At 44.1% G+C, this 22,287-nt stretch overlaps 1 protein-coding gene across 1 annotated transcript; it reads right to left on the minus strand.

The window, feature by feature from the left end:
* Nucleotides 1-446: 446 nt before the first annotated feature.
* Nucleotides 447-21,974, minus strand: WDR77 (WD repeat domain 77). The gene is made up of 10 exons (XM_015413411.1): nucleotides 21,742-21,974; nucleotides 12,534-12,719; nucleotides 11,634-11,775; nucleotides 11,501-11,550; nucleotides 9,049-9,119; nucleotides 7,074-7,128; nucleotides 5,737-5,808; nucleotides 5,525-5,633; nucleotides 3,497-3,565; nucleotides 447-2,528 (listed from the first exon to the last, which is right to left on the minus strand). Exons 1-10 carry the CDS (start codon nucleotides 21,863-21,865, stop codon nucleotides 2,369-2,371), a joined length of 1,038 nt encoding a protein of 345 aa, XP_015268897.1. The 5' UTR covers nucleotides 21,866-21,974; the 3' UTR covers nucleotides 447-2,368.
* Nucleotides 21,975-22,287: the final 313 nt, after the last annotated feature.

Raw genomic sequence — 22,287 nt, forward strand, 5'->3', positions numbered from 1 at the left:
GTGTTGTCTGAAACTGCACTAATACCTTACCACAGATTCCTGATCAGATTTTCTTTGCAAATACCACTTCACCTCCCATCATGTTTCAGACATCTGCACATAGCTGAGTGACTGGAAACTTAAAATGCTATCACTATAAAGCTAAAACATATGGCACCTACATGCAGATTCAAAGCAAGCCAAGATGAATAAACTATTGAGTAAGATTTAGTGAAATGTGGACCACATTGCAAGTAGATAAATAGGTACCACTTCGGTGGGAAGGTAACAGCATTCCGTGCTCCTTGGCATTTAGTCATGCTGGCCACATGACCACGGAAACGTCTTCGGACAGCGCTGGCTCTTCGGCTTTGAAACGGAGATGAGCAACGCAACCCTAGAGTCGGACTCGACTGGCTTTCGAGCAAGGGAACCTTTACCTTAAGATGCAGTGAAATGTGGGCCAAGTCAGTGAAAGAGTAACATTAAGCATACACCTGTATAAAAATGAAAAGGGGTTTATTTAAAAAAAAACACTACCTTCCCTTTTTTTCCTGTGGTTATCTGTGTTCCTTTCATGTGACACACATGTCCTGAATTAGTGCTTGTTACCAGCAACAAATCAGCATAAAGTTCGTCCTCCTTTGCTTCAAAATATCACATAAGAACCCCCCCCCAATAAGTTCTTCTATACAAGCATCTCATGACAGTATCATGATGTCTGACATCAGCGTGCCCATTCTAAATATTCCATTCCACCATGGAACTGTGACATGAATAAACTTAACAAAAATAAAACACATAACATTAACAAGTTAGGCTATCTACCCAAAAAATGGGCTGCAGGGTACCAAAAAAGTTGGGATTTCACAGAGCAGTTCCACAGGAGACCTATAAAAAGGATAAAAGCTGCCAGATCTCCTTTTATTTTGAAAAGCTGATGACCACATATTGCAGGAGAAGTGACTATCAGCTATCTGCCTCATGAAGGATTCACAAATCACCAAGCTTGGTTCACAAACTGTCCTGTATAAGGGTTTCTGGGATCCAGAGGACAGTCTAACACTCTTCTACCACCCAAAATAAAACTTCACACATGTTAATTTAGAAATGGTCTATAGTCTAAATGAAACAACCAGATTCAAAACAATATTTTACTACAGATGAGTGCTTTGCTCTCTCTCTCTCTCTCACAAGGATGCAACATTAAAAATAAAATAGTATCTTAAGTCCAAATGCCCCCATACTGTAAGAGCAGGTAGAGGCAGAATCCTTGAGCAGTAACGAGAGTTCAAGGACTCTATGAAGACTGTAAGATATTTCTAGAGCAAGATGCAGTTGCTCAATACCTCAGAAGGGATGAGAGCACCCTTTTCTTCATATCACATAACCAAAAACCAGAAGACACAAAAGAAGAGAAAGTATCCTCCCTCGTAACTGTACAGTGGGCCAAATGAACCATTTCCCCCTGGTCCTTCCTGAATCAGCCTTGCTTTATGTACAAACATAGTCTCACAGACGGCAATGGGCTGGGATTCAAAGACCCAGACAAAGGTTTGGGTTCAACCCAGCAGAGGTTTCCACTCCCTGTCCCAATTCTTTGAACAGAAGATCCCTAATCCTATTGCTACTTGTCTTAGTTTCCAAAGCCGCTTTGCCATGCTGCATGAGGACCTGTAGTTCAAGAAATATAAATCCCCAAAACCTTTTGGGTACATAGAGCAAGTTCAACCATTCTATGCGCCCAGGCCACAGATATCTAGTATACCATGACAGGGGCATTCAAGGATTTTTTTCTTAATTACATAATCTGGTGAATTTTTCCTCTATAGCATATTACAGTCTAGCATTACAATCGTGGCTAGGGAGTGCTAGAAAGACTGTTCAGAAGACACTTTATAATGATATATGGCTCATGTTTTTTATGTCTGATGTGTACATCCCCATCCCTGCCAAGAAGCCGCTGTGTATTACAAAGCATTGCATCCTTGAGGTTGAACCATTTAAAGCGATGCCCTTAGCACAGATGGGACCAAGATGGATGCTGACAACAGCCAAGTCTTGCAAGGCTTCCTTTGAACCATCTCTGTTCCTGTGGCTGGATTACTTCCCCATTTTTTTCCTACTAATTGGACATTCTGAGAAGTACAGTGAAGTTAAAAAAGACAAATACATGCCAAGTGAGCCTCTGTCCTACAATGAAACCTCTATTACAGGCAGATCCAGACTGGCGCAACGAGCAGCTGGTATGAGGCTAGCCCTCATCTAACATGAAATTGTTACAGGACCTTTCTTCTAAACTGCAAAGACCACATTCATCCCCTAGGACATGACAAAACAAAACAAATGCTATTCCAGGGAGAAGGACTCAAAAAAGAACATATAAAAACTATGCAGTAATGTCATTATTTGTAGAAGGATGGCTATTCTGTGTTGGAACGACATGATGTAGAACCTGATGGTCCCATCCAACAGTCGTTAAGGAGCCTTTGTCTGATGGTGACCATGACAACCCTTTCACAAAGTCTCGATGGGAGCGGTTTCTGAAACTGAGAAAAGCACAAAATGATGTACTGTTATTTGGGGATCACAACGCCACAGTCACAAACCACAAGCAATCCCCTCCCTAAGCAATATTCATTCTTTGGAATTACTAGAAACTGAATACATCTAATGCATGGCGGAGCTTACTGATTCAGGTGGCTATCATTGTAACAATGAGACCTCTGTATCTCTAGGTTGAGGGACTAACAGGACCTTTTCTGGAATATCATCAAAGTAAATTCCAGTCCACAGTTTCCCAACTATCATGCAATCACTCAGCGAGGAGGTCAATGTGTGAGGAGGAACAGACACTGCCTTCCCCGTGTGACCCCCGTGTGACCCCCCAGTAACTACCTTAGATGACAATCCACCACTCAGGCTGTCCCCGCAAAGTGATAAGAAGTCTAATGAACCAGCTACAGGTTCCCTCCCTCTGTCCTTCCTTGTGCACCAGCAAGGTTTTGGATGAGGGGCTGCAAGAAAACATGCATCTCACCACAGTTCTTCACCCATCTCAGCAGACTTGGAAATGGGACCAGCGAGGGATGAGCAGCATGGCCTGTTTTGCCATGCCCTTCAGTGGCAGCCCTCTACTGCCCTCCAGTTTACCTCTTTTTCTCCAGCAATGCACTGTTGCTATTTGGCTATGCAGTGATATGGAGAGCCCATGTGAAAAGTGATTCATCATGGAGAGTGTCATTTTGAATTTGTAAAAGTTTAGATGGCTCCCACAGGAAACATGTCGAAATGAAATCATCCAATTTATTGGACACATAACAAAGACTGATTAAGAAAATTAAATGTCAATTTAAATGTGATGCTAGATAGCCAAAAGCACTTTCCTGCTGCCCTTTGCCCTTGATAAAGAGGCTTGTTTAAACTGGGCTGTTACCCAAGTCAAGCAGATACGCGTTAATGTCTTAATCATGCCTAAGAAGGAGGCAAGGAAGAGGTTAGACCACTTTGTACTCACACTTCTGAAAAGCTGGAATCAAGAACAACTACGGAGCAGTCTTCACTGATGGAAGCCAGAAGGGGTGAACTAGAGACAGGGAAAAGCTCATGAACATATGCAGACACTGGCAATTTAGTCCTTGCAGGCCACACAAACAGAGGAATCAATGAGAAGAAAACAAAGGCCTGCACCAGTTGGAGCAAAATGATGAAGAAAAAAACTGGTTTAGTGGGAACATCACTGTGTTTATATCTACAGATCCCCGAGGAAGCTTAATGCAAAATGCGTAGGGGTCATTATTATTTTGAAATTAAACTTTTTTCCCCACTGCACCCTTGTTTTTATTTCATACCCTTGCACACAAAAGCAAGAAAAGGATAATCTGAGGTGAACCACTGCTATATTTTCTAAATAATACGTAGTGCCATCAGCATAAACAGGCTTTGTAGAGTAACACAAGCAAAAAGAGACAGGTCACAGTCCCAGGGTGGGGTGGTCTTTACAAATCAACATTTTGACAAGAGGAGAGAAAAACAGAAGGAATGGAAGTGATATACACGTGCAAAAGATGTCAACTGCAGAGAAAATTAAATGGTTAAGGCAAAGGCTTCACAGAGCAAGTGGGCTCTGAAGGAAGAGAAGTAAGTGTTCTAGGTGGGAGGTAGCAAGGGAAAAATCATGGAGCAGATTTAGGCTAGAGCTGGTGGAACGCTTACAGCGCCATCCTAAACAGATCTATTCAGAATCCTACTCAGATTTAATGGGGTTATTCCCAGGAAAACGTTCTTAGGATTGCACTGTAAATCAGTAACTATTGCTTAAAACTGAAACTGCAGGACTATTCAAAGGCAGACTGGCAGTGAACACAACTGAGGCTGATAATACTAACGATGGGATCTAATTTTAATGAAACCCAACTTTGTTCCTCCCAAAGCCTTCGGTTCAAATAGCAAAACATTATAAAGCATTTTCAGTAAGAGAAACAGATACACAGGAGCTGGAAAATCAACCTGCTTCTAAATGTCATGATTTCCAGAGCAAAAAGAAAAAAGAAGGAAACTAACATTTCTGTTATCACTGATTCTCAGTGCAGAACACTGCTTCACTTGGGAAATAATTTAGCTACTTTTAACACACAACCAAACTACCTAAAGCATACAGTGCATCTAAGTAATTTCCTACTGAGAAAAATTATCAGTACACAGTCAGAACGAAGTGAAGAAAGGAAATCCCAGTTTTGGATGAGCATCTCATATATTATTATAGACCTACCTATCCATTGAAAATGATGCTATCTATTCAAAGTTGGCTTTAGGGTACTTGCATTCATGGTTACAAATGCCAACACTTGCTACTATTATGCATCATACTGTCACATGAGCCTGTGGACCCCTCCTCACTGTCGCCTGAGTCCGAGCCGCGCTGGTGGCGTGTCCGTAGGGGCAGCAGGGGCCTCAGATGCATGAGCTAGGAGAGGGGTTCTGTCACCGTCGCTGGCCTTCCTCCCTCTGGGCACTGGCTCAACAAACTCAGGCAATCCTCCTCGGCCCCTGCATGTTGCCCTTCTTATATCCCTCCCCACTCCCAGGATCCTCCTCAGGGCCTTGCCCCGCCTTCTCCCAGCCTGGCCCCACCCCCGTACTTAGGGGAAGACACCAAGCCTCAGGCCAGGCCCTGTTTCCCGGTGTCTCTGGCTGTTGGGTGGGGTGATGCTGCCGTTCCCTGCCTGGCTCCAGCCATCGAGTTCTGACGCGGGAGTGAGCCCTCACGCCGGGCCTCCAGCCCATGGGTTGTGTCCCCCCCCCCCCCCCACCCGTCACGCGTTCTGGTGGCGTTCGGTCAGCGCCCATTGAGGTGCCGAGGTGCGGCTGTCACGTCATCAGCGTCTTCGGACGCCCTGCTCCGTGGTTCCCGGAGCCTCTGGGTGAGTGGGGGGGGGGGGCCCTGCTGGCAATGGCTGACTGCAGCAGGAGGGACTCGGGAGACCGGCTGGCGGGGGCCAATGGCAGCACGGGGGCACGGGAAGCCTGCTGGTGGGACACATACCTATGTGCTGAAAAAGCAAATCCCGTAACACTTCGAGAATGCACATCTGTGCTGAGCGCAGAGTCTGGTTTCTTTGTGTCTACAAGGACAACAGTTCCATTTTCATCACCTTGGAAAGGGCGACAGAGATCAGTATTATTATCAGGTCAACTGGAGAGAAACCAAATTCAACTATAATGCCTAAGTAGTAAGAATCAAGAAGTACGTCTTACCCAAAACAAAAGTGTCTTTTTGATGTGGATGCCACACCAGTGAGGTAGAAAGATTACTAGAGGCACCACAGGCTACACAGGACAAAAAAAAGAAAGGAAATGCAGTCAGTTTATGCTTATTTTATTTCCTAGCATAGCTGATTGCTTTAAACAAGAAAGGGAGAAAGGAGGACACAGAAGCCTGGTTTTTATGGACTTCCCTCAGCTTTGCGGTTTATAACTATTATTTCCCCAATACTGGCCATATAGTTCCATTTAAGTAGCAGTACTTCAGGGAAGGCTTGCGGTCAAAAAAATGGCATCTTACCTATTTTACTACATTGAGCTTCAAGAGATCTTACTCGTTGGCCCCTGAAAATTCAGGAGGATCCAAGATCCTTCTGCTGGGCAGCAGTTGCCTCCACTTCTATACTAAACTAACTTGTCCGTGTGACTGGGCTGCTCACCTGCCTCAATAGTACTAGCCACCACAAAAATCACATGTCTTCCCCAAGCTTTAGTGCTGCAGAGTTTGGACAATACTAAGATGCTTTGCACATGATGCTACCAAAAACAAAGTGTTTCCTTGTTAAAAAGCATTTTTTTTAAAGTACAGAATTTAAGTGGCTGAACTAGGTTTATTTATTGGACATCAAGCGAGGCTGCTCTATGCAAGATACTGTTATAAGTAACAAGATTCTAGCTGGTGGTAGGCCCTGAGGGGCGTTTTGGATCCAATACAGATACAACAGTCCTAATTGAAGCATGGGGTAAGCTCTTGTACACACACCCTCTTGCACATAATTACAACTGTATCTTCCATGACTTGCTATAATGTTCACTTAACCTGCACTGGCACTAGGATTAAGAGTAAGCAAGATGGCCTGAAACCATGACTTAAATTGCGAACTGCGGTTTTGGGCAATCCTACTTCACCTTAACTGTTACTGGCACCACAGCCTGAACAATAGTAAACTCTGGTGACAGCAAACCATGGAAGAAGGAGAAATTTACACACATGAGGAAAGGATGTACCATGCAAATCCAATCAGCAATTAGAGGTGAGGAATGTTGAGGCTGCATTGGATTTTGTTGTTCTCCAGTTTCCAGAAATGGTTTGTACGTATATAAATATATACAATGGTTTTGGTGGAGCAATAGTCCTGGCTGACATTCAGGCCAAGCATCTACAAACCTTGGGGTTGGCAATGGTTTTGATCAATTATCACTCTTTAGGCAACTCTCAGGTTAGGCAGTGTGGAATTTCTGCAGGGCAATAAACTTCTAAACTGACAAGCTGATTCCTCTAACTCCTAGCCAAAGGAAACACAAAGACGATTTGGCAACAAAAGACATACTAATGCGAGTTGCTGGTTTTGGAGACCTGGTATCCCAGAGTAAAATCCTGCTATCCTAAAAACAAACAAAACAAAGGAAGTCATTTTTAAAAGCAAAATCATAACTGCCAAGAACACTTTTTAAGAAGTAGCTGTTTCAGCCTTACATAAGAACATAAGAGAAGCCAATGTTGGATCAGGCCAATGGCCCATCTAGTCCATAACTCTGTCACACAGTGGCCAAAAATACCAGGTGCCATCAGGAGGTCCAGCAGTGGGGCCACTAGATGCCTTCCCACTGTTGCCCCCCCCCCCAGCATAAGAATACAGTGCATCACTTGACCCAGACTGAGAGTTCCTATCTATACCGTGTGGCTAATAGCCACAGATAGACCTCTGCACCATATGTTAATTCCCTCTTGAAGCCGTCAATGCTTGTTGCTGCCACCACCTCCTGTAGCAGTGAATTCCATGTGTTAATCATTCTTTGGGTGAAGAAGTATTTCCTTTTATCCGTTCTAACCCAACTGCTCAGCAATTTCATTGAGTGCCCACGAATTCTTGTATTGTGAGAAAGGGAGAAAAGTACTTCTTTCTCTACCTGCTCTATCCCATGCATAATCGTATAAACCTCGATCATATCACTCCATAGCCGTCGTTTCTCCAAGCTAAAGAGCCCCAAGTGTTTTAACCTTTCTTCATAGGGAAAGTGTTCCAACCCTTTTATTATTCTAGTTGCCCTTTTCTGCACTTTTCCCAATGCTATAATATCCTTTTTGAGGTGTGGTGACCAGAACTGTACACAGTACTCCAAATGAGGTTGCACCACTGATTTATACAGGGGCTTTATGATACTGGCTGATTTGTTTTCAATTCCATTTCTAATAATCCCCAGCATAGCGTTGGCCCTTTTTATTGCAGTTGCACACTGTCTCGACATTTTCATTGCATTATCTACTATGACTCCAAGACCTCTCTCTTGGTCAGTCTCTGCCAGTTCAGACCCCATCAATGTGTATTTATAGTTAGGCTTTTTGGCTCCAAGGTGCATCACTTTGCACTTGGCCACACTGAACCCCATTTTGGCTCGCCCATCCTTGACAGATCCCTTTGGAGTGCCTCACAATCCTCCCTGGTTTTCACCACACCACACAAAGATGACACAAAGTTGTTGTCATCTGCAAATTTAGGCACTTCACTGCTTACTCCCAATTCCAAATCATTAATGAACAAGTTAAGAAGCATCAGACTGAGTACTGATCCCTGTGGTACCCCACTGCTTACCACCCTCCACTGAGAAAACTGCCCATTTATACTCGCTCTCTGTTTCCTATTAATTAGCCAGTTTTTGATCCACAAGAGGACTTGTCCTTTTATCCCATGACTACTGAGCTTACTTAGGAGCCTTTGATGAGGAACTTTATTAAAAGCTTTCTGGAAGTCAAGGTAAACAACATCTATTGTGTCCCCCTTGTCCACATGTTTGTTCACCCCCCAAAAAAACCACTAACAGGTTAGTGAGACAAGATCTTCCCTTACAGAACTCATGTTGAGTTCATCAATGCGCCTACTAATTCTTTCCCTAATAACAGTTTCTACCAACTTCCAGATCTCCTCTGGAACTCTTTTTAAAGATGAGAGTGACATTAGCTACCTTCCAGTCCTCAGGAATGGAGGCAGATTTTAATGAAAGATTACATATTTTTGTCAGGAGATCCACAAGTTCACATCTGAGTTTTTTCAGAGCTCTCGGATGTATACCATCCGGGCCTGGTGATTTATCAGTTTTTAAGTTGTCTATCAGTCATAAGACCTCCTCTCTCGTCACCTCAATCTGACTCAGGTATTTCAACACCCCTCCCAAAACTTGTCAAATACCCCCCTCTCCCTTGTGAAACTCTGATACTATTACCTTGGTGCTTATGTTCACAATAGCAGAGAGATCAAGCCTTGCTTTCAAACTCACAAAGAATTAAAAGCAAGAAGTTGGCTTTACCTCAGCGCAGGACAAGAACACTGTATCCTTTCCAGGGCAGGATGCAACACATGTCACTTGACCAGAATGAGCTAGGAAAAATTAAACAAAAGGAAATAAAACCTTCATGTTAATACAGACACAACTGGTCAATCAAGGCCCAGTGCTGTATATGCAGGAGAAGGCTTGACCGCACATGCATGGGACAAAGGAGCTTTTGTCCCCTAGGCAGTTTGAGAAGAAAAGGACCACCAGCTAGGATGGGAAGTGAGGAAAACATCCTGGTTAGCATCATGGCTGCCAAAGCAAAATACTAAGAAGACTCAAACAACAGTGGCAGAGACTCAAAACCTAAGGCAGTTACCACAATTTGTGTAACACAGCCCTCAGGGACACAGCTTACATTTAGGAACAAAGTGACAAAATGGGGGGTTTGGCTGCTGCTGCAAATTCCATTATGAAAGCTTAGGTGTTATGTATCCTGGCAGTCACTGGTGGCAGTGGGGAGAGACTGTAGAGGTTTGCTTGTGTTTCTGCAAGTACAACTCCCAGATGACTCCTAAGCATTGGCAAGGTCACATTATCAGTCCCTTCCTATCCTGAACTAAGTGAGAGTCAAGCTGGAAAGATAAAGAGGGTTTTTACTTGAAGTCAACACAACAAATCGAAGAACCCAGAAGTGAAAGAACTCCACTTCATCAATTTTTTATAATGGAAACTGATTTCAGAGATCAGCAGCTGAAAGTAGCAACTCATCTCACATAAAGGGAAAAAAACTTTTATAATGTGGTTTGCTCAACTGGTCAACTACTGAAAAACAAATGTTCCTGGTCACAACCAGGCCTTCTCTAACCAGAAAAACAAACCCACACTTTTTCCCTCCCTCTTACTGCTCTCCTTCCATCTATCTAGCTTTCAGGAGAGTTAAAATTTTATTTAATGCTGTAATGAGTCCTGCACATGGAGTTCAGAATTGTGCAAAGAAGAGGCAGTGTGGAACTTGCATCTCTTGAATACTTTTAATACATGGTGTACCATCAGACTGTTCAACATGACCAAGAGGCAGAAGAGCCATAGGGCTTCTGTCAACACATGATTTGCCAGCCCCTCCACACTGAGCACAGGGAGAAGGAAGACCATGCCAGCAATGCTGCTCAGGAAATCAGGATTTGCCCCACTCTCAATCGGATTACACTTCCACTTAAAGAAGAGCATTCACAGCCTGAGTGATGTAGTAGTTCCACTGACTGAGACAAATGTCCAAGTAACAAGTAGAGTCTTTACACTATTTGGCTGAAGAGTTCTGAAGAGTTTCATTGGCTGTCCATTAGTTTCTGGGTTGAATTCAAAATGCTTTTACCTTTGAAGGCTTAATCTGCTCAGTACCATGAAACCAAAAGCAGTGTGTGCCTACTCCCACTTGAGCCAGCTTGAGCTCCAAAATCACCCTCTGAGGCCCCACTCCATGTGCCTCCAAGTTTTAAAAGTTAGCCAGCCATTAGGGACAAGGCTTTCCCCCCCATGTTGCCTGGTTTGCGAAACACCTTGTCCCATCCTTCCCCCAGTAGTTTTCTGGCACCAAACAAAAGTTTTATTTATTGGCTCAGGCATTTATAAATGGTTAATTTTAGCATTCTGCAGAATTTGCTGAGTCCTGCTTTTCAGGGTTTTAAGATTTCATGTATATCTGCCATTATTCTGATTTACAGTAATAAAAACTATGTTTTTTCTGCCGCTGTTTGGTTTTAATAGGTTGTTCATTAGTGTATGGACAAAGCCTTTTGAAATTTACTACTGATGCATTATGGAGGTGCTACTGTAAACGTGTTCATATAATGCTGTTTTGTAACCTGTTACTAAGCAGAATATTTTATACATAGCTCTCATGCTGTTATTATGCCCTTTACTGTAATTTTGCCTATTTCAGTTTTATTTCTAAATCATTCCCGTCTTAGTAGAGTGCACACAAATACATTACATAAAGTCAACAGCTACTGCACATTCCAGTGGAATATTGTCTTCTTGTCTACTCGGGACCTTTTGGTCCCAAGTAGGTTAATAGCACCGATTGAATAACAACAATAATAATAAATAATTTTTAAATAATCAAAGTAAAGACTGCAGCTTGAGCAGAAGGCCAACAGGGAAGGCACAGTATTAAAGTTCTACAAGGGCTACTTAGCTTTAATCCTACTATAAACTGACAAGTTTAAAAAGCAGAAGGAATGCAAAACTAGGAGCCAATGTAGTGCCATTCCTAGACTTAGATGGAGAAGACCTGGGTCCAAATACCTACTCAACCATGAATCAAACCAGGTGACCTTGAGCCAGTCATTCTCTTTCAGCCTAATCTACCTCACAGGGCCACCGTGTGGGTTGTTCAGTGTACTGTACCTTGAGCTACTCTGGAGAAAGGACAGGACAGAAAAAGCAATAAATAAAAAAGAGGGAAACAAACAAGCTTAGCACTCACCTCTGTAGGAATTGAGCACCGTTTCCTGAGGGATGTCCCAGATCTTCACACTACACATAAAATCCAAACCATGTTAAGAAGAAGAACAGGCACTTTTACATAAAGTATAAAAAGCAACACCACAAAGGGTCACCTGAAGTCTTTGCTGCCGCTGACCGCCTGTGTATTGTTGGTAAGGACACTCACTGTTGTCACAATGTCGTCATGCTCGTACTTACAGAATTTGTTCACTATCAGAGTCTCGTTCTCATCCAGCTCCCAAAGTTCCAGAGCACCTAGACAAGATGGGAACAAATTCAGCAGACTGATTCCTATGAAAACTCAAACATGCACATGAAAGAGAAGACCCTCCATTACTTACTGTTCTTGGTACATCTAAAGACCCTCTCTCAATATTGCAAACTAGATCACATCCATGATCCAAACACAGTAAAACCCCTACTTATCAACATGTTGCATTCCAGAAATTAGTTTAAAAGTCAGAATACATTTTCCCATAGAGGTACATGAATGTTTGCAATGAGAAACAGCAGAAAACAATAGTGTTGTAATTCTGTGCAGTAATTCAATGATACAAGCAACAGAATAACTGTAGAATAAGATTTTTTTTAATTGTCCTTAAATACTGGGCTTGTTTTACTTACATAAAGATGTGTGGCACAGATTTACACTTTGGGAAAGGGAGGGAGGGATTTCTTTAACTCACGCCTGAACAGCTAACAGAAAATACATTAAAAGGGGGAAGGGCTAAAAACACATATCAACCCCCCCCCCTCCGCTTGAGCATCTCCCTTCACTCAACACTCGCTCCACTCCCCCACTGCCTTCCATGTTCACAGGCTATTTGTAAGTCAGAAGCTTCCTGTACATTGAGAGTTTCCAAACACAGCTTTTGCAGCAGTTTACAGTGTGAGCTTGGTCCCACGTTGACCAACTAAAATCTCTGCAAAACTGAAGACAAACATTAATTTACTGCTGGAAAAGTAGAGAAATGATAAGACAGTTTGCAAGACAAGAGATCCTTAATACTCACCTGAATCAGAAGCTACCAAGATGCCTTTATTATCCACCCATTTCAGATCTGCTATGCCTGCTTCAGTTTGAACGCCTGCTGAGCAAAAACCTTCATTAGGTGCTTTTGATGGATCCTTGAATACCCAAATGGAACCAACCCAGCACCGTCCACTCAAGCTGGATGCTCCCAGGAGCAAGGCACCATCTGGAAAACAGAGAGTTACATAAGAGTGACGTGCCAATGAAACATCATCTGTTATATGTTTTTATCATTTACTAAACAAAAGGAGAAACGTTACTAGGGATTGTGTAAGGTCGAACTTGAGCTAAGTTAAGGAATGCAGCCTCATTTCAGAGGGCTCACAATCTGCACACAAGGGCCGCACTACACTGAACAACACTAGACCAAAAACCTCTGTTTTGAGCCTTTTGGGGAAAGGCAGACTATAAATGCAGTAAAATTAGAAGTAATTCAAGCCCAAACTTTGCCTAGGAATCGTTCTAGAATCCTGCCTGCCAGAAATCTATACCCTCTATAGACCAATGCACTAATAAATCATCAAGACAATGACAAGGCCAAACACCATTTGAAAAGCAGTGGAAAATCCTACATGAAGGAGAATGAGTAGATAGGCTGGTAGATAGTGCTGGGGAGGAGCCAGTGGTCGTGGTGCATGTCGGCACCAACGATGTGGGGAAATGCAGTCGTGAGGTCCTGGAGGAGAAATTTAGGATGCTGGGCAGGAAACTTAGGTCCAGGACCTCCAAGGTAGCCTTCTCAGAAGTGTTACCTGTTCCACGCGCAGGGCCGGAGAGACAGGCAGAGATCAGGAGTCTCAATGCGTGGATGAGACGATGGTGTAGGGGGGAAGGGTTCAGGTTTGTTAGGCACTGGGATACTTTTTGGAACAAGAGGGAGCTGTACAGGCGAGACGGTCTCCACTTGTCCCAAGAAGGAACCAGGCTGCTGGCACTTAAAATCAAAAAGGTGGCAGAGCAGCTTTTAAACTGAATATTGGGGGAAAGCCGACAGGAGATGAAAAGTCTCTGGTTCGGGTTGGCTCATCTGAGAGAGGTGAGGGGGTACCGGTTGCTTTTCTACAGGGAGGTGGATTGAAATTGTCCACAGAGGCCATGGCTGGTGACATGGACTGCCGGACAACGACTCGAGATAGCAAGAGGAAGGATGCAGGCTTAACTTGTAAGGGAAATTACAGCTGTTTCTATACAAATGCTAGAAGTGTCCGAGGTAAAATCGGGGAGTTGGAGTGCTTGGTGAGGGAGGGAAAAATAGACATTGTGGGTATTTCTGAAACTTGGTGGGATGAGGAAAATCAGTGGGACACAGTGATTCCCGGTTATATATTATATCGGAAGGATAGGGGGGGAAGGGTTGGAGGTGGGGTAGCTCTGTATGTCAGAGAGGGTATAAAGTCTAGAAAGATTGAGAGGCTAAGTGAATTGGATTCGCTTCTGGAAGTTCTATGGGTTGAAATAGGGGGGCCAAAAGGAAACTTAACACTGGGAGTTTGTTATCGCCCACCAGATCAAAAGATAGAGGAGGATTATAAAATGATGAATGCCTTAAAGATAGCAACTAGACAAAAACACTGTGTAATAATAGGTGATTTTAACTACCCACACATTGATTGGGTCAATATGTGTTCTAGCCGGGAAAAAGAGATTGAGTTTCTAGACACTCTAAATGACTGTGCTATGGAGCAGATGGTCACGGAACCTACCAGGGGAGAGGCGATCCTTGATTTGGTCCTAAGTAACACTCAAGACCTGGTGAGAGATGTAAAAGTGATTGCACCGCTTGGAAACAGTGATCATAATGTTGTTGAGTTCATCATTTGTACAAATAGAGAATTGGCCAAAAAGACTCACACAACCATTTTTAACTTTAAAAGGGGTAATTTCTCTGATATGAGGGGACACGTGGGGAGGAAACTGAAAGGAAAAGTAGAAAGGGTCAAAACAATTGGGGAAGCTTGGGATCTATTTAAAACTACGATCCTAGAAGCTCAAAAAATATATATTCCGCAGGTTAGGAAAGGCACAAACAGGTATAGGAAAAAGCCTGCATGGTTAACAAACAGAGTAATGGAGGCTGTAAAAAGTAAAAAGAATTCCTTTAAGCAGTGGAAAGCTAGTCACAGTGAGGCTGATAAAACGGAACACAGGCTATGGCAAATAAAATGCAAGTCTGAGGTCAGGCAGGCAAAAAGGGAATATGAGGAGCATATAGCAAAAAACGTAAAAACCAACAATAAAACTTTCTTCAAATACATTAGAAACAGGAAACCAGCCAGGGAGGCAGTGGGGCCCTTGGACGACCAAGGGGTAAAAGGAGTATTGAAGGATGATAGGGAAATGGCTGAGAAGCTAAATGCATTTTTTGCCTCCGTCTTCACTGTGGAAGATGAGAAGTGCTTGCCCACTCCAGAACCACTGATTTCAGGAGGGGTGTTGAAAGACCTGAGTCAGATTGAGGTGACGAGAGAGGAGGTCCTAAAACTGATAGACAACTTAAAAACTGAAAAATCACCAGGCCCAGATGGCATACATCCGAGAGTTCTGAAAGAACTCAAATGTGAACTTGTAGATCTCCTGACAAAGATATGTAATCTTTCCTTAAAATCTGCCTCCATTCCTGAGGATTGGAAGGTAGCTAATGTCACTCCCATCTTTAAAAAGGGTTCCAGAGGAGATCCGGGAAATTACAGGCCAGTCAGTCTGACGTCGATACCGGGTAAATTGGTGGAAACCATTATTAAGGAAAGAATTAGTAGGCACATAGATGAACAAAACCTATTGAGGCAGACTCAGCACGGTTTCTGTAAGGGAAGATCTTGTCTCACTAACCTGTTAGTGTTCTTTGAGGGGGTGAACAAACATGTGGACAAGGGGGATCCAATAGATATTATTTACCTTGACTTCCAGAAAGCTTTTGATAAAGTTCCTCATCAAAGGCTCCTAAGTAAGCTCAAAAATCATGGGATAGAAGGACAAGTCCTTTTATGGATCAAAAACTGGCTAGTTCATAGAAAACAGAGAGTGAGTGTAGGTGGGCAATTTTCTCAGTGGAGGGTGGTAAGCAGTGGGGTACCGCAGGGATCAGTACTTGGTCCACTGCTTTTTAACTTGTTCATTAATGATTTGGAGATGGGAGTAAGCAGTGAAGTGGCTAAATTTGCGGATGATACAAAGTTGTTCAGGGTGGTGAAAACCAGTGAGGATTGTGAGGCACTCCAAGGGGATCTGTCAAGGATGGGCGAGTGGGCGTCAACATGGCAAATGGGGTTCAATGTGGCCAAGTGCAAGGTGATGCACATTGGAGCCAAAAATCCTAAATATAAATACACATTGATGGGGTCTGAACTGGCAGAGACTGAGCAAGAGAGAGATCTTGGAGTTGTAGTGGATAACTCACTGAAAATGTCGAGACAGTGTGTGACTGCAATAAAGAAGGCCAATGCTATGCTGGGGATTATTAGGAAGGGTATTGAAAACAGATCAGCCAATATAATAATGCCCCTATATAAATCAATGGTGAGACCTCATTTGGAATACTGTGTGCAGTTCTGGGCACCACACCTTAAAAAGGATATTATAGCTTTGGAAAAAGTGCAGAAAAGGGCAATTCGAATGATAAAAGGGTTGGAACACTTTCCCTATGAGGAAAGGTTAAAGCGCTTAGGGCTCTTTAGCTTGGAGAAAAGACGACTGAGGGGTGACATGATCGAGGTTTATAAGATTATGCATGGGAAAGAGCAGGTAAAGAAAGAGGTACTTTTCTCCCTTTCTCACAATACAAGAACTCGTGGGCACTCCATGAAACTGCAGAGCGGTCAGGTTAGAATGGATAAAAGGAAGTACTTCTTCACCCAAAGAGTGATTAACACATGGAATTCACTGCCACAGGAAGTGGTGGGTGCTACAAGCATGGACGGCTTCAAAAGGGAATTAGATAAGCATATGGAGCAGAGGTCCATCAGTGGCTATTAGCCACAAGGTATAGATAGGGGCTCTGGGGCAAGTGATGCTCTGTCTTCTTGGTGCTTGGGGGGGGGGGTCAACAGTGGGAGGGCTTCTAATGTCCTGGCCCCACTGCTGGACCTCCTGATGGCACTGGTATTTCTGGCCACTGTGTGACACAGAGTGTTGGACTGGATGGGCCTTTGGCCTGATCCAACATTGGCGTCTCTTATGTTCTTATGAGTTAGTACACACTTTTTCATTAGTGCAACTGAATTTATTGGTTTTTAAAAAACCGTACTGGGGACAGTTTTAGGGTGTGTAGAAGAGAAAAGAGGGAATTTTACAAGATGTAAAAAAGAGACTAGAAAAAGAAAGGCATGCATATCGCCATACCCAAGATGGATGGGGACCAGCCACCCCCAGTGCGTATTATACGGGGGAAGGAACATCTCTTACCATTCAACCAGAATCAGACTGCTTCAGCATAGGAATAATAGTTTCTTTGTAGAAGTACTGAATATGCCAGCTGGGTGGGAAGGATGCTTTCTGCCTAGTCACAGAAAGTCTAACTGAATCACTCCTCCCGATATGAGCCCATGTGCCAGCTCTGATCAGTAACTGCTCCTGGCACTGCCCTCACTGCAGTTGACTCCTCTTACTACCACTCATTCAAGAGCCTTCTCTACTGCCACCCCCTCACACAACGGGCTTCCAGAAGGAGTAAGGAATGCTTTATCCTCCCTCACAGCCTTTTAAAAACCTGCCAACTCAAGAGAGCAGCTGGCTGAAGTTGAATTCTGACGGTGGTTGCAGACCAATTCTTTCCATGCTTTTATTTTTTTCTGCCCATGGTAGACTGGGATTGTGTGATGGGTTGTTTATTACGCAAACTTGATTTGAGAGTTTCTATACAGTACACTGAGTTACTGGGAAGGAGGGAGATGTTACAACACAAACGGCTGTGTAGTTTGAAAGGATTTGTATGACCACAACCCTTTCAAGCAAAAGGGTGCTATGACGACCTCGTCCTATTCCCTTCCTCACACAGGATTTCCCCTCCATTTTTTCTTCCTTTCTAGCTGAGCAGCCCCTTTACCTATTTTTTTCTTTTCTGAAGATACCAGGCTGTCCCACCCTGTCACTTTATTGTATTTTGATGCTGGCTCAGCCCAGGAATTTGAAGGAAGAGGCAGATTACCCTCTTAAACTTCTGAAAACGGCACACGAAAGGCTTTAGAATGTTCAAAAATAAACAAGATATTTTATTCAATGTAGAGGGGAAAAGGTCAGGTGAAATCAGGGGTGAAATGTCTGAGGTAAATCAATAATGAACTCTGAGGTAACTTAGTGATTTCACTGTTATGTGTTTCCAGCAAGTGAGAGTTTAAAACTTTTCACAAGGTCTTAGAACCTTAGAGGCAAGAGGCTTTCGTTTCAGTGCTTCCTAAACAGTCCAGTACACTTTCTTGAGTTTAACTGACTCTTCAGGTTTCAGAAGGCAGGGGATACACTACCAAGGACCCAAATTCCTTCTCTAAACACACCGGCGATCACTCCACTGGGGAGCACCTCACTCTTTGAGCTATCTCCCTTTTCAAGCAGGGAATCACTTTTACAACTAGAAGATCTATCCCTTTTTCTGGCCCAAATGGGGGTCTTCACCGATCCTTCCACTCCTCCTCACCAACCTTCTCAGCCCTCTGTCAATGTTAAACTGTTCTCAGTCAGGGCTAAACTGTTCCAGTTCCCAGTCAGAGCCAAACCGAGTTTTCTTCAGCAATCAGTTCCCAAGTCTTTCTGCTCAACTGATACTAATCAATCAAATCCCTTTGAGCACCCTGTCACTCAAGGCTCCCTGGCTCTGTGAAGCATTAACCTTCACAGTTCTTCACATGTTTACATAGCACATATGAGCTTTTATAGCACAGTCCATCGCAGATGCTTAAAAGCAGTTTAGACCAGGGAAGTATGGGCTACAAAGTCATTGCTACCACAGACTATTGCTCCAGGTTATACTACAATATATTACTGACAGACTTTACCTGAGACAATTGTGCTTGCACTTTGGTTACAAAAAAAATCACTACAGGAGAATATGCACCAGTAATCCCTTTGCTCACCTGGCAGTCTCCCAACCATGGAAAATGCACATGAAGTAAACAAGCTTGCCACTGGAAACTATTGGACTGACATTAAATGTGAAATTGAATGACAACTCACAGACATTCTAGACTCCATGGCCCGTATTTTGGACTCTGGACTACCCTCTCCCCAAGCTAAGAACGTGGAAGAATCTCCACCTCTCCCTCTCCAACTGATGCATGGGCTCAGGGTCTTCCATCTCTCTTCCCTGCCTTTGGTCCCTACAGCTCTATCCTATGCACATTACCCATCCATTTCTCATCCTTCCATGCTGCTATAGCCACAACTGGTTTCTTAGCAATAAGACTGAAATGATGTAAGGTCTGTACCAATTAAGGAAACTGGTGCATGTTGGCAGATATGGTAATGTGGCAGCACAACAATCTGGCAATATCTCAAAGCAGGAAAGTGTTATGACAGTGTGGTCCAGGGGTAAGAGGAGGAGATGAAGCTGTGAGGAAAGTCACACTCTAGAGCTTTATTTCTGAAAATCAGGATAGGCCTTATCCTTTGTAGGCTATTAAGGGAACATATTATCATCAAACCCCAAGTAGCATAATATATGATTTGGTCATTACCAGGTCATGTACTAAGCTGTAGCCCAGGTCTAAGACTTCTAAACAGTGCACATGCCATATGGGTTTTGCCTTCACTTTGTGCAGATATTTTACTCTTATTAGTTAACATTTAATACTAATATTTGCAGCACTCCAGCCTTGACAAATAAGCCCACAAAGAAGTTCACAAAAATGTTTTGTTTACCTGCAACTACAGAAGCGCTACACCAACTCAAAAATAGAAAAATACAGACTCAAAAAGAGTTTCTGCTCCAAAAATAATGCAAGAGGCTTGCCACCCTGTGACTCTAGAACTAAATATGTTTCAAAAAGTAAAATAAACTCTTTAAAATTAGAATATAATGTAGAGGTAGGTGGGATGCTACTATGTGAAAGGAAGCGCAGGAAGAAATCTTTACAGGACTAAAAGACTTCTTAGATGCACATTACAGAAATGGAAATAATACAGGTAAACAGCTACCAGTAATCCAAATGCCAACCAAACCCAAGTGTGCAGGTTTATCCCACTGCACTGAAACAATTGTACAGACTGCTCCTGAGTCTATTACTTATTGAGAGACCTCACATGTGCAACTTTCTAATGAATAACTCTCAAGAACTAGTGGTTGCAGTTATGCAAATAACCTTCCACATATTGGCTCTTCGTTGGTCTCTCACTCTGAACTTCAACATTTTGGCTCTTTGCTTATAAGGGGCTGCCTCTGCAATAAAGCAACCCAGAAGAATTTTAGTGTAGAAGCAGTTAGCTTATAAGGAGCTTCTGAGTTCTTTGCATTGTGTCACATAAATGTATTCCCCAATAAGCACTGGCTATACTTTACATACCTTGGAATAATTTCAGTATTAAGTCAACAACAATATGAATGCTCACCTTGTCCCACAAGCGCTGCTCCGCTCACTCCTCCCTTTTGCCCCATGGTACGTGTCAATTTCAGGCTGATATCCCACAAGCTGCTACAGCGCACTGGCTCTTCCCTTTGCCTGGATACTATTGGTCAATTTCACACTAAGTGCTGTGGCTGCATTTTGCCCCACAGCTTTGCCCGATTTCCCCTGCCTCTACTCAGTCCTGGGCAGATTTAGCACTAGAGCTGCCTCAATGTTGTGCCACCATTTGCCCCGATACTATTGGTCAATTTCACACCCGAAGCCGAGGGGCTGCATTTGACCCACGGCTTTGTTGGATTTCCTCCGCAGTTTCGTGAGCCTCAAAAACCAAGATCACGAAACTGTGGGAGAAATCGGGCAAAGCCGCGAGTCAAAATGCAGCCCCGCAGCTTCGGGTGTGAAACTGACCAATAGTATTGGGGCAAACGGCAGTGCAACATCGAGGCAGCTCTAATGCGAAATCAGCCCTGTTTTTTGAGTACTGAGTAAAGGCGGGGGAAATCGGACGAAGATGAGGGGCAAAATGCAGCCGCACATCAGTTAGTGTGAAATTGACACGCGCGATCGGGGCAAAGGAAAGAGGCAGAGCGCTGCAGCAGCTTGTGGGAAATTGGTCTCACACAAGCTGCTGCGCGGCCGCATTTTGTCCCGGAGCTTCGCGCAATTTCCCCCGTGTCTACTCAATCCTTTTTTTGAGGATTGAGTAGACGTGGGGGAAATCACGCAAAGCTACGAGGCAAAATGCAGCCTCGCAGCAGCGTGTGTGAAATTGACATGTACCATCGGGGCAAAGAGAAGAGTGAGTGCGGAGCAGCGCTTGTGGGAAATCACCCCGTGAGGTAGGTAGGGCTGAGAGCGCTCTGACAGAAACTGCTCTTTTTCAAGGACAACTATGGCTTGCCCAAGGTCATCCAGCAGGTGCAAGTGTAGGAGTGGGGAATCAAACCCAGTTCTCCCAGATTAGAGTCTGCGCACTTAACCACTACATCAAACTGGCACCAAACCTATTTTCTTTCCCTGTCACACAGCTAGAAACCCAAGACCACTCAATTTTAAAATGAAACACCAAGACTCTGAGAGAGAGAAAAGGTGAGTGCAGCAGAAAACAGTAGCAAGAGTCTGTGAAGACCCTAAGTGTGCAAGCAATGCATACAAGGCTACAGGGCTCCTGAGAAAACCGTGGGTTGAAAAGAGGAGCTGTGTACCAGCCGTTTCTCTCCTGCTTTTCCTCCAACGCTCGCCTCTAACTTTATTCTCACAACAACCCTGTGAGGTAAGCTAGATGAGGGGCAGTGACTGGCCCAAGGTCATCCCACGGAGTTTCACGGCCCAGTCTTAGCAACGACCGGTAACCAAATAAAGATAAATAATTCATTCATAGCCGGCGGTGGGGGAGGAGCCTGACCATCAATCCTGCTCCCGTTTAACCACTACACCAACTCGCTATGCCCGGCGAAGAAAAAAAACACCCGTTTTGTTTGGAACCTGGGACTGCAGGTGGCGCATCGTTTAAGAGAGGAGGCGCGAGTGCCGCTCAAGGGCCACCACACGGAAAAGGTGGGCGCCTTGACTGGGAGGCACCGAGACCAGAGACGGCCGCGCTGTTTAACAACGGGACGCGCTCGAGGCGAGTACCTGCCCGGTAGTGGGCCCCGTCGAGGTGCCGCTCCATGCAGGCGGGCGCGTTGGGTGGGATGCTCCAGTTGGACTCGGCCTCTCCATCCTCCGCCTGCCCGGGATTTGGCTTCACTGTGTCCATGGCGGCGGCGGCGGCGGCACGCAACTCTAACGGAGCCAGAAGAAAAACTCAGAGCGCGCACCCACGTGCTCCCAAGACACCGTTCCACCCCTTAGCCGATCTCGCTACCCCATTCTCGCGAGAACAAAAGCAGTTCAGTATTCTCCCCCCTCCCCGTCACAAAGAGCAGGAAGTATAAGGTCAGATCAGATGTTCGGTATTCTCGTGATATGAACCCGTGAAGAAGGCTCATGCTGTGAGAGAAAAATAACTTCTCCTTTGTCAGTCCGGCTCTTCACACTGAATTAACAATTGTGTTAAATGCAAACGGCTGCTGGTTGAACTGGTATAATGTAAAGTTATTACTTTGGGCGGAAGTAATCATTTTTCTCAGTCCCATAGTCCTCTTCAGTGTTGTGTTCTCGCGTGGCTCTGTCAGCACT

Source organism: Gekko japonicus, unplaced genomic scaffold (assembly GCF_001447785.1).
Source record: "Gekko japonicus isolate JY-2015 unplaced genomic scaffold, Gekko_japonicus_V1.1 scaffold1043, whole genome shotgun sequence".
Lineage (NCBI taxonomy): Eukaryota > Metazoa > Chordata > Lepidosauria > Squamata > Gekkonidae > Gekko > Gekko japonicus.

What these genes read in the sequence shown, in the direction of transcription:
- WDR77 (XM_015413411.1), bottom strand. Translation starts at nt 21,865, where the DNA reads ATGGACACAGTGAAGCCAAATCCCGGGCAGGCGGAGGATGGAGAGGCC. An exon ending in AGCGGCAGCAAAGACTTCAG is followed by an intron (nt 11,551 to 11,633) that starts GTGACCCTTTGT and finishes TTTTATGTGTAG; the next exon opens with TGTGAAGATCTGGGACATCC. An exon ending in AAAACCAGCAACTCGCATTA is followed by an intron (nt 5,809 to 7,073) that starts GTATGTCTTTTG and finishes TGTCCTGTGTAG; the next exon opens with CCTGTGGTGCCTCTAGTAAT.